Source organism: Marmota monax, unplaced genomic scaffold (genome assembly GCF_021218885.2).
Source record: "Marmota monax isolate L192 unplaced genomic scaffold, Marmota_monax_Labrador192_F-V1.1 WCK01_AAM20220418_F8-fsc00052, whole genome shotgun sequence".
NCBI lineage: Eukaryota > Metazoa > Chordata > Mammalia > Rodentia > Sciuridae > Marmota > Marmota monax.
The window spans coordinates 3,051,126-3,069,003 of record NW_026693473.1 but is presented as its reverse complement, the minus strand read 5'-3'; the positions used below and the strand labels follow the sequence as shown (position 1 = coordinate 3,069,003).

Here is a 17,878-nt window from a genome sequence, read left to right as displayed (position 1 = left end):
TGACTCTAAATGTGACCTTTTTCTCTTGAAGCTTTTAAAATTTTTACCCTTGTTCTGTATGTCAGGCATTTCAATCATAATGTGTCATGGAGAGGTTCTTTTTTGATACTGTCTATTTGGGTTCTGAATGCTTCCTGTTTCTGGATGTCCATCTCAAGAATCCAATTATTTTCACCCCAAATTTAAGGAATATCAGACAGGAAAGGCTCAGATATAAAATTTAAACCATAGAAATTTATTAAATTCATTATAAATCATTAATTTCACAATTGGAGACAGCAGTGAGAAAAAAATAGTACATTGAACTTAAGACTCTAGAAATCTTTTTTTTTTTTTTTTTTTTTGATAGTGCTAGGGATTGAACCCAGGGCTTTGTGCATGCAAGACCAACACTCTACCAACTGAGTTATATCCCCTCCCTTAAGACTCTAGAAATCTTGAAGTCCAACTTGTTAACTAATAACACCTGGGCAAGTTAACAACCTCTGACTCTGTTTCCTCATTTATCAAACTTTATAAAAATTTTCTTTAAACAAAGACAACACATGAAAATGCTAGTATTCAATAAAAAGTTAAAAATTATGAATTGAATTTAATTTCCTTTATCATAAAAAGTTAAGGCATATTTTCCTATCACACTAGTTTTTATTCTTAATACAAAATAAATTATCACATGCCTTAAAAATGTTATATTTATAGCTAAAAATTTCCTTAGTCATCACTGTCACTTTCTGATTCACTCAGCTGCAAATCATTTCCTAAAATGAAAGAGAAATAACAAAATTTTAGTAACTAAATATTTAAATTAATTAGTAGTAATTAATTAAATATGAATATTTACTTATTTTTCATAACATAAATATTATGCAAAATGTAACACCACAAGTGATTCTATTTAGATAGCTTTTTTGTCATTTATAATCATATTATTTATCTTGTAAATAACTCAAGTAATATTGCCTAAAAAGAAAAAAGTATTACCATCAAACTTTTGTCATAGCTTTAGCACCACTGGCATCTGCTTTAGTCTTCTTTCACATACCAACATTACTTTTCTTTTTTAATACCACTGACTTATTACATGTGGTTTAGATCAGATCATCATTTTGGAGAGTTAAAAAAATGTTATATAATTTTTTACTTAAAATGCAAAGTCATTAAAGAATACATTTCAAGAATATGTCATCATTGATTATTTTTGTAACTCATCTTTGATTTAGTCATGGGGCTTACATTTCAGTGGAGGACAGACAGTAAACAAATGAACAAATATGTAACATAATGGCCAGTATGAATAATGCTATGAAAAAATAAAGATGAGTATGGAGATAGTGGTGGAAGGTGTTTTAGACAGGGTAGCTAGAAAATATTAATTTAGAGAGAAAGTCATAAAATATGAGGGTGGGGAGATGCAGATGTCCAAACTAAGGGAACAGCAAGCAGAAAAGTCCCAAGGAGGGAATATGCTTGTTGTGTTCTTTGACTTGCAAGAAGTCACTGTGGCTAGAGTGGAATGAATGAGGAAGAGAATGGTGGGAAATGAGGTCAGAAAGATATCCAGAAGGTCAAGGTAAAAACTTTGAATTTTGTTTGAAACATAATGAGGATTCATGTGAAAATTTTAAGCAGGCAGATGATGAATGAGAGCTGTACATCCATGAATACACTACAATGGAGAGGAAGAAACACAGAGGGAGGGAGAGGAGTTGAGTCTATTGCAGTTTCTCACATAAGAAAAAATAGCTTTGAAGTGTCTGGAGCTTGTCCTTTCATCCTTGATGTTTACTACTGTGGATTTACTATTGCGTTGGGTTCTATATTTATTCATATTTATCCGGCTTATTAGCTGAAATAGATTCATAACTTCCTTCAATTTTGGAAAATTCTCAGAATTGAGTTTTCATTCTATTCTTTTCATTCTTTCTGGAATTCCCATTGCACAGTGTTTAACTTTCTGTTATCTTCCTTATCTCTAAACTGCTCTCTCACTGTATATTTCTATCTTGTATCGTGTTCTGGGATAGTTCCTTAATCTTATCTTCTATTTCAATAATTCATTCTTTAACTGTGTCCAGTCTACAGTTTTTCCCATTTATTGATTTTTTAAAAAATTTCAATGACCAACCTTTCTGTTTTTACTTTTTTGTGGTGCTGGTGATAATGCTCTACTACTGAGATATATCCCCAGTCTTTGAATCTTTTAAACAATCTATTGAATTTTGATTCATTTCTGCTTGACTTTGTTGAATAATATGGCTTTTAAAGTTATATCTTTGTGCATCTTTTGAACATTTGTAGCATACCTCTTTAAATGTCTTTGTCTTAAACTGTTCTATAACAAATTTTCATTTGCAAAGAATTCATGTTCCAATTGTTAATTTTGTTAGCTTTCTAAGCATTAGATTTTTTCTTACGTTTTAGAATTATGTTTGCTCGTTTACTAACCAAAGAGTATCCCCACCTGTACCAATACCTTGCATCCTCTCATCCTCTCCAAAATACTGTAACTTCAAATATAAGCAAGACTCAGGTTCCCTAAATCATTTCAAGTACTTTTAATCCTTCCCTGAAGCTCCTTACCACCACCAACTCCTTTTAAACTCAGGAGCCAATGAGTAGGGCTTCAGCCTGACCAAGCCTGCAGTTTTATGTTTGTATTCTAGTTCCTGTCTATGGACATGTTTATTTTATGTTTGATCCTGGTCATGCCTGGCTTTTATCTTTTAATATTCTATCCATTGTTACAGTATTTGGCACAAAGACAATTTTTAAAATATAAATTAGGGGCTGGGGATGTGGCTCAAGTGGTAGCATGCTGGCCTGGCATGCGCGAGGCACTGAGTTCGTTCCTCAGCACCACATAAAAATAAAATAAAGATATTGTGTCCACCTAAAACAAAAAAATAAATATTTAAAAAAAAAATAAAAAAATAAAATAAAATATAAATTCACTGTGCCATGCAGTACGAGAAAACTATCCTACAGTTTTTAAAAAAATTTCTAAGAGATAAACTCTCCTGAACTCCAAAATTCTATAAGACAATGTCACCTTCATTTCCGAGGAGGAAACTGAAGCTTCAGAAAAGTTAAATGAATTATTATTGATTAAATAATTAGTAAGTGATAAACAGGAATATAATACATATATTCCGATTGAGCACTCAGCTCCTCTAGGACCCAGTAACTTCTCAGAAAAATTTCCTAATGTCTAATCAGCTTCTCATTCAGTCCAACCAACATGAGTTTTCTCAGTGCTCCCTTAGCCACTTAAATTGAATGGTCCAATTTTAACTCACAAGTCAGGAATAATACTGAGTAACTGGAGGTTCAAAATATCTTTTCTGGTCCCCAATTAACTCAAAGTTTACTCTCTCTACCACTCAGTCTTGGTTCCTCCCTTTGTTAGTTCAGTTATTGGGCTAGTTAATTTTTTCAAGATGCTTACCTTTTTTCATCAGAATTAGCAGTCAGTTCAGTTTTAAATAAATAGAAAGTTCCTTTCCCCAGGGAATACCAACCTGCATGCCTTGATTAAAAAGTATTTACTGAGCATATACTATGTATCAAATACTATGCTAGGTGCTAGTATTCTATGATGAGCAAAACAAAACAAGATCCCTGTCATTATGGAGATTCTACTCCAGAGAAAGACAATCACACAAATAAATGTTAATTTACAATTGTTACAACTGTTATAAAAAAATATATCTGGGCTTTGGCTCAGTGATAGGGCACTTGCCTGGCATGTGTGAGGCACTGGGTTGAATTCTCAGCACCACATATAAATAAATAAAATAAAGGTCTATCAACAACTAAAAAAATATTTAAAAAAAGATGTATCTGATATCTTATGGAGCTATACAAAATATTATCAGACTATCAGAAGAGGATGGAAGACTTTTTTGAGAAAGTAAACATTGAACTGTAATCTAAAGAAGAACATTTAAACCACATGAAAAGAAGAAAGGTTACTGGTTGTATGAAAAGCATTTATAGGGGCACTGAGAGGAGTAAAAGTATTTGAGTACAGTAATAAAAAGAAGGTAAGAAAAGAAAGAAATAAAACCATTATGTTAAAGTATTCTGTCTCTATTTTCAAAGAAATCATGTTATTGAAAAGTTTAAAGCAGTTTAAATTGTATTTAAGTTGTGAAAAGATCAATATAGCTATAATGTATATAATGGATCAAAAATGGCTTTGCGTAGGTAAGGGGTGAATCAGTTAAGAAATAATTATAGTAGTTAAAGCAAGAAAAAAATGAAAGTTGAACTAGAATGGTAGTGGCAGAGATGGAAGAGAAGTAGATAAATTTGAAAAATATTTGTGAGGCAAGTTCAAAAGGACTTGGTGAAGGATTAGCTACACTGTAAAGAGACCCAGAAACTCAACCCTTGAATGTAATCAGGCTTCTGTTCTGCATAATTAGATGAATGCTCCCTTTCACTAAGAGGAAACAAGGTGAGCCAAGGATATGAAGTGGGTTGGGACAAATTGAGTTTGGATTGCCTTTCACTAGGAGATGCTAGAACATGTGTCTAGACCTCAGAGGTCTGGGTTAGAGATGAAAATTTGCAAGTTACCTGCATGTAGGTATTGACTAAAACAGAAACAAGAAAGAGATTATCTAGGGAAAGAGGACAGAATAAAAAGAAAAAATTACTCTGGAGTAAGCCTTGAGGAACTCCAATTAAAATGACTGAATAGAAGTTTATAAACCTGCAAAGGAGAAAGAAAAGTATCTAGAGGGTATAAAAATCAAGAAAGCATTATATTACAGAGTCAAAAGAAAATGAATAATTCAATAATTCAAAAAGAAGGTCATGGTTAAAGTGTTGAATACATAAAATAGAAGTCTTCCTTTTTACCTAAAACTTAGATCACAATCCATATGGCTCTACCGTGAATTCCTACTTTTCTAATTGCTCATGTTTACATATACTTACGTAAAGTATTCATTAGAAGGCCACTGTTGTCATGAAATCTATTATGACTAGTATCTACATCAGAAGTTCTGTACTGTGGTATGGCAGACATGGTAGGATGTCCTGAGATATATTTCCCTGGATCAGAAGGAGAGGTTTTGCCTCTTTCATCTTCTGAGTCATTAGAACTATCCTCACTACTTGAAGATGAAGAACTTTCAGAATCTGATGAACTCTCACAACTGCTCATCTGGTCCATTAGACTAGCTTCTGCTTTCAGTTCTGAAAATAAAAAAGAAATAAATAAATAGGTTAAACAAATAATACTGAATATAATAAGATTAGAATGTACTGGTTTCTGAGAAACCATTGATGATGAATCAATAAAGCCAAACATACATCATCTAAAGCTGGGCACAGTGGCACCCACCTGTAATCCCAGAGGCTTGGGAGACTGAAGCAAGAGGACAAGTTCAAAGCTAGCCTCAGCAACTTAGCAAGACCCCAAGCAACTCAGTGAGACCTGTTCCTAAAGAAAATATTAAAAAGGGCTGGAGATGTGGCTTAGTGATTAAGTTCAACCCCTGACCAAAAAAAATAAATAAATACAAATAATTAAATAAATAAATAAAGGATGCATTAAAAAAAAAAAAAACCCTCTTCTATGATTGCCATACTTCAGGCGATTATGAGAATTTAAAGACATATACAATGACTATATCTAAATTCTACATTTATTTATACCACTGTATTTAAATATTCAGGTAACTAAAATAATGTGAAAATTAAGACTATAAAAATTAATACCTATTTTGGCAGAAATTATCTTCCATTTTTTTTCTTATTCTCTTATATATAATGCAATGTGATACATGCCAATGAATTTCCTCATTCTTCTTTATTGTTATAATATTCCTTTATATAAATAAGTTATTCTTTTCTATAAATGGATGTGTTTTTTTCCAGTTTTTAGCATTATGAATGAAGCTGTTATGAAAATTTTTCTATAATTATTTTTGTGAATATATGCATTGACTTCTCTTGAGCAGAAAGTGAGGAGAGCTGAGTGGCTCTCCTCTACTTCATCCATCCACCATGAAGTTCTGTTTCATCTCAGGCCCAAAGTCATGGAGTTGGCCGATCATGGACTGAACTTCTGAAACTATCAGCCTCAAAATTTTGTCTTCAAAGTTGTTCTTGTCAAAAATTTTGGTCATGTGATTAAGGGCCTGGTTCTGCACCTGAGGCAGCATTATTTTATGTATATTTATTTATTTATGACAGCAGAATGCATTACAATCCATATTACATATATAGAGCACAAATTTTCATATCTCTGGTTGTATACAAAGTATATTCACACCAATTCATGTCTTCATACATGTACTTTGGATAGTAATGATCATCACATTCCACCATCATTAATTACTCTATGCCCCTCCTTTCCCTTCAATCTCTCTGCCCTACCTAGAGTTCGTCTATTCCTCCCATGCTCCCGCTCCCTATCCCACTATAAATCAGCCTCCTTATATCAAAGAAAATATTTGGCATTTGGATTTTTGGGATTGGCTAACTTTACTTAGCATTATCTTCTCTAACTCTATCCATTTACCTGCAAATGCCATGATTTTATTCTCTTTTATTGCTGAGTAATATCCATTGTGTATATATGCTACATTTTTTTTTATACATTCATCTATTGAAGGGCATCTAGGTTGGTTCCACAGTTTAGCTATTGTGAATTGTGCTGCTATAAACATTGATGTGGCTGTGTCCCTGTAGTATGCTGTTTTTAAGTCCTTTGGGTATAGACCAAGGAGAGGGATAGCTGGGTCAAATAGTGGTTCCATTCCAAGTTTTCCAAGAAATCTCCATACTGCTTTCCATATTGGCTGCACCAATTTGCAGTCCCACAAGCAGTGTATGAGTGTACCTTTTCCCCCAATTATTGTTGTCTTCATTATACTTGCCATTCTGACTGGAGTGAGATGAAATCAGAGTGGTTTTGATTTGCATTTCTCTAATTGCTAGTGATGATGAACATTTTTTCATGTATTTGTTGACTGATGGTACATCATCTCTGATAAGTGTCTCTTCAGGTCCTTGGCCCATATATTGATTGGGTGTTTTTTTTGTGTGTGTGTGTGTTTAGCTTTTTGAGTTCTATATATACCCTAGTGATTAGTGCTTTATCTGATGTGTGAGGGATAAAAATTTGCTCCCAAGATGTAGGCTCTCTATTCACCTCACAGATTGTTTCTTTGGCTGAGAAGAAGCTTAGTTTGAGTCCATCCGATTTATTGATTCTTGATTTTCATTCTTGTACCAAAGAAGTCTTATTAAGGAAGCTGGGGCCTAATTCCACATGATGGAGATTAGTGCCTACTTTTTCTTCTATTAGACACAGGGTCTCTGGTTGTATTCCTAAGTCCTTGATCCATTTTGAGTTGAGTTTTGTGCTTGGTGAGAGATAGGGGTTTAATTTCATTTTGTTGCATATAGATTTCCAGTTTTCCCAACAAATGTCTACCATTGTTGAAGAGGCTATCTTTTCTCCAATGCATGTTCTTGGCACCTTTGTATAATATAATTGTAGTTTTGTGGGTTAGTCTCTGTGTCCTCTATTCTGTACCATTGGTCTAGCCAGTCTGTTTTGGTGCCAATACATGCTGTTTTTGTTACTATTGCTCTGTAGTATAGTTTAAGGTCTGGTATAGTGATGCCACCTGCTTCATTCTTCTGCTAAGGATTGCTTTAAGTATTCTGGGTCTCTCATTTTTCCAGATGAATTTCATGATTGCTTTTTCTATTTCTATGAGGAATGTCATTGGAATTTTGATTGGAATTGCATTAAATCTATATAGTGCTTTTGGAAGTATGGTCATTTTGATAATATTAATTCTGCCTATCCAAGAGCAAGGTAGATATTTCCATCTTCTAAGATCTTCTTTGATTTCTTTCTTTAGGGTTCTGTAATTTTCATTATATAGATCTCTTTCATTGATTCCCAAGTATTTTATTTTATTTTTTAGGCTATTAAGAATGGGTAGTTTTCCTCATTTCCCTTTCTGAGGATTTGTCACTGATATACAAAAATGCCTTTGATTTATAGGTGTTGATTTTATATCCTGCTACTTTGCTGAATTCATTTACTAGTTCTAGGAGTTTTCTGGTGGAACTTTTAGAGTCTTCCAGGAATAGAATCATATAATCAGCAAATAATGCCAACTTGAGTTCTTCTTTTCCTATATGTATCCCTTTAATTTCTTTCGTCTGTCTAATTGCTCTGGCCAGTGTTTCAAGAACTTTGTTAAATAGAAGTGATGAAAGAGGGCATCCCTGTCTTGTTCCAGTTTTTAGAGGGAATGCCTTCAGTTTTTCTCCATTTAGAATAATGTTGGCCTGAGGCTTAGCATAGATAGCTTTTATGATGTTGAGATATGTTCCTGTTATACCAAGTTTTTCTAGTGTTTTGAACATAAAGGTGTGCTGTATTTTGTCAAATGCTTTCTCTGCATCTATTGAGATGATCATATAATTCTTATCTTTAAGTCTACTGATGGTGATGAATTATATTTACTGATTTCCATATGTTGAACCAACCTTGCATCCCTGGGATGAATCTCACTTGATCATGGTGCACAATCTTTTTTATATGTTTTTGTATTTGATTTGCCAGAATTTTATTGAGAATCCATGGCGGCATTTAAAAAAAATAAAATTTGTAGTTGTAGATGGACAGATGCCTTTATTTTATTTGTTTATTTTTGTGTGGTGCTGAGGATCAACCCCAGTGCCTCATGCATGCTAGGCAAGTGCTCTGGCACCGAGCTCTAGCCCCAGCCTACCGATGGCAGCATTTTGAGGTAGGGAAGCTTTATGAGGCAGGGCCTAGTTGGAGGTCTTCCGATCACTGGGGTAAACTGTTTGCTCTGCCATGCACTCCTTGCCATTACCATCTGACACCCCAATCAGAGGCCTAAAAGCATAGACCTACCCGATCGTGGATTAAAATTTTTTACACTGTGAGCCAAAATAAACCTTTTGATTTTATAAGTTGATTATCCTAGGTATTTGTTACAATAATGGAAAGCTAACATAAGAGGAAACATAAATAAACTAATTTTATGAGGTTGAGCATTTTTATTTTGGGGATGCTTTTTAATTGCTAATACAAGTTCTTTAATGCTGTATTAATCAGCTTTACGTTTCTGTGACCATAATACCTGTTAAGAACAACTTAGAGGGGAAACATTTATTTGGGGCTCACAGTTTCAGAGGTTGAGTTCATGGTCTGCTCAATCCACTGTTCTGGGCCTGAGGTGACACAGAACATCATGGTAGAAGGATGTAGTAGAGGAAAGCTGCTCAGCTCGTGGCAGCCAGGAAGGAGAAAGAAAAGAGTTGTGTAAAGCCAGGGAGAAGACACATAATTCCCAAGAGCATGTCCCCAGTGACCTACTTCCTCTAACCAAATACCTTCTGCCTACTGTTACCACTTAGTAATCCATTCAAATTATTAATCTATCAAATGGATTAGTCCACCAATTAGTTAGGTGGCAGCTCTCATAAACTCATCCTTTCACCTCTAAATGTTGCTACACGAAAACCTATGAGCTTTTGGGGGTCACCTTATATCCAAATCATAACAAGTATTTATAGGAGTAGATTGTCTACTTCATCTTGGCTGAGTTTTGCAGTTTTTAACTTTTTAGAAATTGGTCTATTTCTTCTAAATTGTTATATTTCTGAGTATAAAGTTTTAATATTCCTTTATAACCCTTTGAATAGCTATTGCATTCTGTAATGAACTCATTACTGGTTATAGAAATATATATTGTATTTCTGAGGTTAGTAAATTGCGTTTTGTTTTTATTTTATCTCTTATTAGAGATTTATCAACAGCATTAATTTTTTGATGAGCTGCTCTTATCTCACTGATTTTTTTCTGTAATTTTTAGGTTGTCAATTTCATTGATTTTCACTTATAATTTTTATTATTTGCTTCTTTATGCTTCTTTGGGTTTAACTACTTCTCCTATTCTAGTTTTCTTGAGGTAGGAACTCAAATTATCATAACACCTTTATTCTTTTCTAATGTAAGCATTTGGTGCCACAAATTCCTCCCTCAGCACTGCTATACTGTATCCCACATATTTTGGCATGCTGTATTTATACATTTAGCTATAAATATTTCTGAACTTTTATTCTTCTTCTTTAATTCATAAATCATTTAGAAGTATGCTAATTTCCAAATGTTCATAGACATTTTTCCTATTGTGTGTTATTGATTTTTAGTTTAATTCCCTCACAATCAAGGGACACAGTGTGTATGATTTTGTTTTTCATAAATGTATTGAGGTTTGTTTTATGACTCAGGATATGAAATATCTTGGTGAACACTTAATGGGCACGTGAAAAAAAAGGTGCATTCTGTTGTTGTGCATACTGTTGTATATATATGTATGTGTGTTAGTCAGATCCTGTAGGTTGATTGTGTTGTTCATATTTTCTATATATCTTTATTGATTTCTTATCTAGTAGTTCTATTATTGACAGTTGCTGATAGTAGAGTGAAGACGTAACTCAAGCATAACTGAATTTTTATATTTCTCCTTTCAACTCTATCAGTTATGTTTTTGATGGACAGAATGCCTTTATTTTATTTGTTTACTCTTATGTGGTGCTAAGGATCAAACACAGTGCCTCACCATGCTAGGCAAGTGCTCTGCCAATGAGCTACAGCCACAGCCCTAACTCTATCAGTTTCTACCTCATAATTTTACAGTTCTTTTGTTGGATATAAAACACATTTATCTTTTTAGTGGATTAATTTTTTAATTGTTATTAATATACTTATTTGTAGTAATTTGTTTTGCTCTTGTCTACATACACTTCTTAAAATTAATGTTTACATGGTATATTTTTTCATTCTTTTACTTTCAAACTACTTATTCCATTTTTTCTCTTTAAAAAGCACACAGCTGTATGTTTTTTATAGGCTGCCAATTTTTTCTTTTCAATTGGCTTACTTATTCATATTTCAAGTAATTATTGATATGTCAAGGCTTAAATGTGTCATTTTATTATTTATTATTTGTATTTCCTCTGTATTTCATTCCTCTGTGTGTCTTCCACTTCTATGGGTTACTTGAATTATTTTAGAATTTATTTTATTTCCATATTAATTTATTTATAGAGTTTTAGAAGATGTCACTGTATATTTTTTTCTTAGCAATTGGTTTGGTTTCCATTATACATACATGTCCTGCCAGTGTTTTACCGTTTTGAGTAAAATGTGGAAACATCACGTCCATTTTAGGTCCCCCTTTTTTCCCCTCTTAAATATCATTGTTATAAGTAACAGAAGCTATTATAATTTTTATTTTAATTGTCATATATAATTTAGAAATCATGTGGAAACCATAATCTACTGCACTTTATCTTTCTATTGTTCTTTTTCCCTTCCTGATTCCTTTTTTAATCAATTCTTTTCTGCTTGAAAAACTTTCTCTGATCAATATTTAACAGTAGTCTCCTAGCAGCAAATTCTTTCAGTTTTCCTTTTTGAGTAAGGCTATTTACCCTTTACCAATAAAGAAGCATTTTGGTAGAAAAAACTCTTGGTTGACATTTCTTTTCTTTTTGCACTTGAAAAATATTATGTCATTTTCTTTTGATCATCTGGATTTGTTGGGAAATCTGATATTTGTATGGTGTTCTTTTACAGATAATGTGTTATCTCACTCTTGCTTTCAGAACTTTTCCCTTTGTCTTTATTTTCCATAGGTTTAATTATGATGTTTCTTGCATGTATTTTTTTAGTTTATTCTATTTAGGGTTTGTTCAGCTTCCTGCATCTATGGATTATGTTTTTCATGAGCAGTTTACAGGCATTATTTCTTTGAAAACTTTTCTAGTCCTACTCTCTGTCTCCTCTGAGACTCCAGTACCATTTTATCATTCTTTCACAGATCCTTGGGGCTCTGCTCATTTTGTTTCAATCTATTTGTTATAATTTTGTGTAAATTCTATAAATCCTTAAGTTCACTGATTTTATTCACTCTCTAGTAATTGTGCCTATCTAGTGAAATTTTTATTGTTATTGTTGTGATTGTATTGTTAATTCTATAATTTTCATTTGAATCTTGTTAAATACTTCTATTTATTTTACATGACTATTTTTTCATTTGCTTCAAGAGAATGTGTAATTAGGCTGTATTTGTGACCGCTGTTCTAAGATCATTATCAGATAACTGTAACATCCAATACATTTTGGTGTTGATTTTTGTTAACTCTCTTATTCAATTACTGATTTTCCTGATTTATGAGAGATAATTTTCTATTTTGGTGATTATGTTAGAGAAGATCTATTTAAACCCTTTATTTTAATAGGTAGTCACCCTATTTAGGTTTAGCATGCAGATCCTTGCCTATATTTTAGAGATGTTGTTTAATAATTTTCCCACAGCTAGAGTTCCCACTGGTCCCTGCTGAAGAACTTGAAGGGAAGAAGAAACTTTATCAGGCAATGGGGAAAGGGAGTTTGGCCTGACAGAATGAAGACTGTTTCCTGAACCAGGTAAATTCTTTTTTTTTCCCTTTTTGGTGGTTGGCTCTCCTGCTTATATATCATGAGTGCTTCCAAAATGGATTTGGAAAGAGAACAGAAAGTGATTCAAAGTGAGGTGCTAGTTATGGTAGAATCACTCTTGTCAACGCCACACAGTCTCAATATGTCTTTCCATAGGAGAGAGGAATATGAGGGGCAAAGACAGGGTTTGGGAGGTAGAGAAGGAATAACAATATTCCCAGGCTGAGTGTCTGTCATAGTGGGATTCCACTTAAATATGCTTTTTGGTCATAGAGAGTCTCTGATGTGGCAGGGAACCTTAAGTCAGGAATAGGAGAGCACTTCCAGAACTGCAACCACTCACTGTGGCATTATTCTCTTTGCTGGTACCCCTAGCTGTGTGGTCTCTGGATGGAGGAAGGGAATCCTGGGCCCTATCTTGTTTTTTAAGCTCAAATTCCATATAACTTAGAGACATGAGAGCAAAAATTAGGGAACAAAATCCTAGTACAACTACTAGACATAAATTTGAGAGGACGGTTCAACCATCATAGCAATACTCAGTTGCACAGAAAGGTCAAGAGTATATTTAATAGGATACAGTCTAAGGAACATGCTATACAAATATCTCAAGGTAAATGGTGCTCATTCTCACATAAAATTAGAACAAGAAAACTATGTCAACCTCTACAACTCTTTTCCCTGAGTTATGCTGCAATCAATACATAAGGTCTTTGCTACAAAAGTGCCACATGAAGGAACCACTTGTATTGGGAAATTACTGTTGAGGACATTATGTAGTTTAATGCTTTCTAGAATAGTTCCATACAATAAATTCCTTTTAGGATTTAGTAGCAAGAAAGAGTATGATTCTTTGGAACTGGTCTCATGTAATGTAAAATAAGCTATTTGTGTCTTCATTTTTGTCTTGATAGCCAAGAAGCTCAGAGCTAAATTTAATATCTTAATAATTAGCAAGTTTGTTTTAATGTTCTCTTCAATCTACTGATTTTCTATTCCAGTTTTGTACTGTATACATGTATAGAATGACACCATGATGCAAATCCATTTTGGAAGCACTCATGATATAAAAATAAAACAAAGATCTTTTGTAACAACAAGGATTCTTTCTTTACATCTATTAGTTTAGGGCTACTAATCCATTAGGGAATGAATACTGTACTGGACTTAGAAAAGGGAATTAGAATTGGACAGCTACACATAAATTATGAAGGTAAACTGTAGAAGCAAATATACTTTGGTGGCTGGGGTCTCACTGTTGCCACAATTACTGTAACATCAACATTCTCACTGAAGCTTGGAAAAAAGGAGGTTTAAATTCTCTTACTTCCAAAAGGACTATATCTTCCTACAAATGCCTTCCTACTGAGAAGTACACAGCAATTCAGAAAACTTGCCTGCTGCTTCTGTTTACTACATCTCCTCATTTCCCTGTTGATCTGGTGGCATCTTAGACATCTACAGCCTGGCTATACATAAAGAACCTTGACAAGAAGATGCTGTAAATAATTGAATATGAATCATCACAGCTGCCAAAAAAGAAGAAAACTATAGTTACACACATATAAACAGCCATTCTTTTTGCCCTAAATAATAATAAAAAGATACAAATTCTTTTAAATGTACATAGTCTAATGTATATACTATCCTAGATCATAAGCTACATATTTGCCCCAGAAAAATGCATAATTACAAAAAATACTTTGCTCTCATAAAAGGCTTATAGTTAGTCCCACTGTTAATTTAAATGAAAATTTTTACTTAATATTTCTTAATTATATCATATAAAGGGAAACTATGTATATTTAAATTTTACCTCTTTCAATATCATCCATTAGAGATGTTGGGGACATCTTATCTTCAGATGGAGAATGTTTTACAAGATTGGGAATGCTTGTTGAATTCTGCATTTGCTGATGCTGTTCTATACGATGCTGAATTTTACTGCTTCCTTCAACTCTGCAATTAAGAATATCAATGATCAAAACAGGTGTATAAGAGCTGGGGATGTCGCTCAGTGGGTGGAGTGCTTCCCTACTATGTGGGAGGCTATGAGTTCAATCTCTAAGCACAGCAAAACCCCAAAACAGGTATAATAGTAATAATGTCAACTTAATGAAGTTACCAAACTTGAGCACTTCTTTTCCTCAGAAATCTTTAATATAATATTCAAGAATGAAAGTATTAGTTTAATTCATTATGTCTCAAGTATTTATCAAGTGCTTGCTATTTGCGTGGCATGCACACAGGTCTATTTAGAACAAAAACAAAATCACTGCTCAATTTTGCACATAGGACATTCACAAATTATAAAAGAAAAATATGTTTATAACAGGTTGAAAGTATTCTCTAAGTTCTAAATTTACTATTGCTATAAAACGAAATCATGCCAGCATGGTGGTACATGCCTGTAATCCCAGTGGTGCAGGAGGCTGAGAGGCTAAGCAACTCAGTGAGACCCTATCTCTAAATAAAATACAAAACAGGAGATGTGGCTCAGTATTCAAGTGTCCCTGAGATCAATCCCTGGAACAAAACAACAATAACAACAACAACAACAAAACTATATTCATTTCTACATTTTCCATTCGTAACTTAAAGATATTAGTAAAGGAGATTCATATGCTTTCCTTTTTCCTTTTCTTTCTTTAAGAGTACATAATAAAATTATGCTTGACCTCTGCCTCTCACATTCCCAGTCATCAAATCTTGTCAGTTTTTCCTTTACAAAGTATTTAGCACTTCACTTTCTTCTTCATTCCTGCTCTCAAAAATCCTAGTTTATACATTTTTGTTTCCCATATTATTTCATTTTACTCAGTCTCCTGATGGGATTAAGATTTCAAAACAGAACTTAAGATATGCCAGTTACTGATTACAAAGATTTTAATATGTAACAACTGACATCAAAAAAAAATCTTAGTTTCTTAGTTAATAGTAAAGGAATTAACCTCAACCTTACTTTTACCACCTTACCTCTAACTCACTATTGACATCACCCCTACCTTATTTTCCAATACTTATACACAGGTACAAAGAAAAAATTCTGCTCTGTTCCAGGAAGTCTGATTCATTGGCTCTGAAAAAGTAAAAAATATCCTGCCTTCAAATCTTGCTTATATCTTTGTATTCTTTCTGATCAATATAAATTAATATTTTCCCAACTTTCCTACTAGTAAGAATCAAAGAGGCTGGAAGGGATAGGTGAAGGTGAATAGATATTAATAAATAGAACTACCCAGTCTGTTTTTTGTTTTCTTTTTCATTTTTTTTTTTTTTTTTTTGTGTGTGTGTGGTTGAGCTCAGTGGTGCTTTACTTCTAAACATCATCACTGGTCCACATCCAATGTTTATAGCAGCACAATTCACAATAGTTTTAAAATATTTTGAGACAAGGTCTTGCTAAATTGTTCAAGGGTCTCACTAAATTGCTGAGGCTAGCCTTGAACTTGTTATTCTCCTGCCTCAGCCTCTTGAGACACTGGGATTATAGATGTGTGCCACCAGACTAGGCTCCAGACTCCTTCTTTGAGCTAAGGTTGATTAAAACTCCTCTATTTTTTTTCTTTTTTTATTTATTTCTTACATAAATGACGATAGTGGAGTGTATTACATTCATAATTATCCATTCACAGCACAGTTTTTTGTAACTCTGTATATAAAGTATGTTCACACCAAATTATGCCATTATACATGAGCTCTCTTATTTTTTTTGCATATAATTCTTAATACATCTTTATACCACCATTTATCATATCTGTTTGTATATAAGGTATGTTGACACCAAATTCACATCTTCATACATGTATTTTGTATAATGATGACCCTCTCCTTCCACCATCCTAGCTATTCCCTTTCTCCCTCCTTTTCTGTCCCACCCCTATTCCTTATCTAGAGGTAATTTTACTCCCATGCTCTCCCTCCTTACCCCACATTGAGTCACCCCCCCCCTTATATCAGAGAAAACATTTGGCATTTGGTTTTTTGGGTTTGGCAAACTTCACTTAGCATAATCTGCTCTAATGCCATCCATTTCCCTGCAAATGCCATTCTTTTTTAGTGCTGAATAATATTCCATTGTGTATAAATGCCACTTTTTTTTTTATCCATTCATCTACTGAAGGACATCTAGGTTAGCTCCACAGTTTAGCTGTTGTGAATTGTGCTGCTATAAACATTGATGTGGCTGTGTCTGGATAGTATGCTGTTTTTAAATCCTTTGGGTATAGTCTGAGAAGAGGAATAGCTGGGTCAAATGGTGGTTTCATTCCCAGTTTTCCAAGGAATCTCCATACTGCTTTCCAAATTGGGTGCACTAATTTGCAATCCCACCAGGAGTGTACATCCTACATCCTCACCAACACTTGTTGTTGTTTGTCTTCATAATGGCTGCCATTCTTTCTGGGATGAGATAGTATCTTAGAGTAGTTTTGATTTGCATTCCTCTGATTGCTAGAGATGATGAGCATTTTTTCGTATATTTGTTGATTGATTGTATATCCTCTTCTGAGAAGTGTCTGTTCAGGTCCTTGGCCCATTTATTGATGGAATTATTTGGGGGTTTTTTTGGTGCTTAACTTGTTGAGCTCCTTATATATCCTAGAGATTAGAGTTCTATCTGATGTGTGAGGGGTAAAAATTTGTTCCCAGGATGTAGGCTCCCTGTTCACCTTACAGATTATTTCTTTTGCTGAGAAAAAACTTTTTAGTTTGAATCCCTCCCATTTGTTGCTTCTTGGTTTTAATTCTTTGCTATAGGCATCTTATTAAGGAAGCTGGGGCCTAGCCCCATATGATGAAGATTAGGGACTACTTTTTCTTCTATTAGATGCAGAGTTTTTGGTTTAATTCCTAGATCCTTGATCCATTTTGAGTTAACTTTTGTGCATGGTGAGAGGTAGAGATTCAACTACATTTTGTTGCATATGGATTTCCAGTTTTCCCAGCACCATTTATTAAAGATGCTATCCTTTCTCCAGTGCATGCTTAGGTAAGATAGTTGTATATTTGTGGGTTAGTCTCTGGGTCCTCTATTCTGTACCATTGGTCCACCAGCCTGTTTTGGTGCCATTACCATGCTGTTTTTGTTACTATTGCTCTGTAGTATAGTTTAAGGTCTGGTATAGCAATACCACCTGTTTCACTCTTCCTGCTTAGAATTGCTTTAGCTATTCTGGGTCTCTTATTTTCCAGATGAATTTCATAATTGCTTTTTCTATTTCTATGAGGAATGCCACTGGGATTTTGATTGGAATTTCACTGAATCTGTATAGTGCTTTTGGTAGTATGGTAATTTTAATAATATTAATTCTGCCTATCCATGAGCAAAGTAGATCTTTCCATATTCTAAGATCTTCTATT

The 17,878-nt window shown here is 33.8% G+C and overlaps 1 protein-coding gene across 5 annotated transcripts in view; it reads right to left on the bottom strand.

Annotated features, from left to right (window-relative positions):
• Positions 1–214: 214 nt before the first annotated feature.
• Eaf2 (ELL associated factor 2) overlaps positions 215–17,878 on the bottom strand; it is a 42,713-nt gene continuing 25,049 nt past the window's right edge. For 4 of the 5 annotated variants that reach the window (XM_046457997.2, XM_046457998.2, XM_046458000.1 and 1 more), the window contains 3 exons: positions 14,334–14,476; positions 4,945–5,205; positions 215–758 (listed from right to left, as the gene is read on the bottom strand). In XM_046457997.2, coding sequence (XP_046313953.1) covers positions 712–758; positions 4,945–5,205; positions 14,334–14,476 — 451 coding nt within the window. In that variant the 3' untranslated portion in view covers positions 215–711. Of the gene's footprint in view, positions 759–4,944; positions 5,206–14,333; positions 14,477–15,195; positions 15,327–17,878 lie in introns of those variants that run through there. The other variant, XM_046457999.2, reaches the window with a different exon arrangement.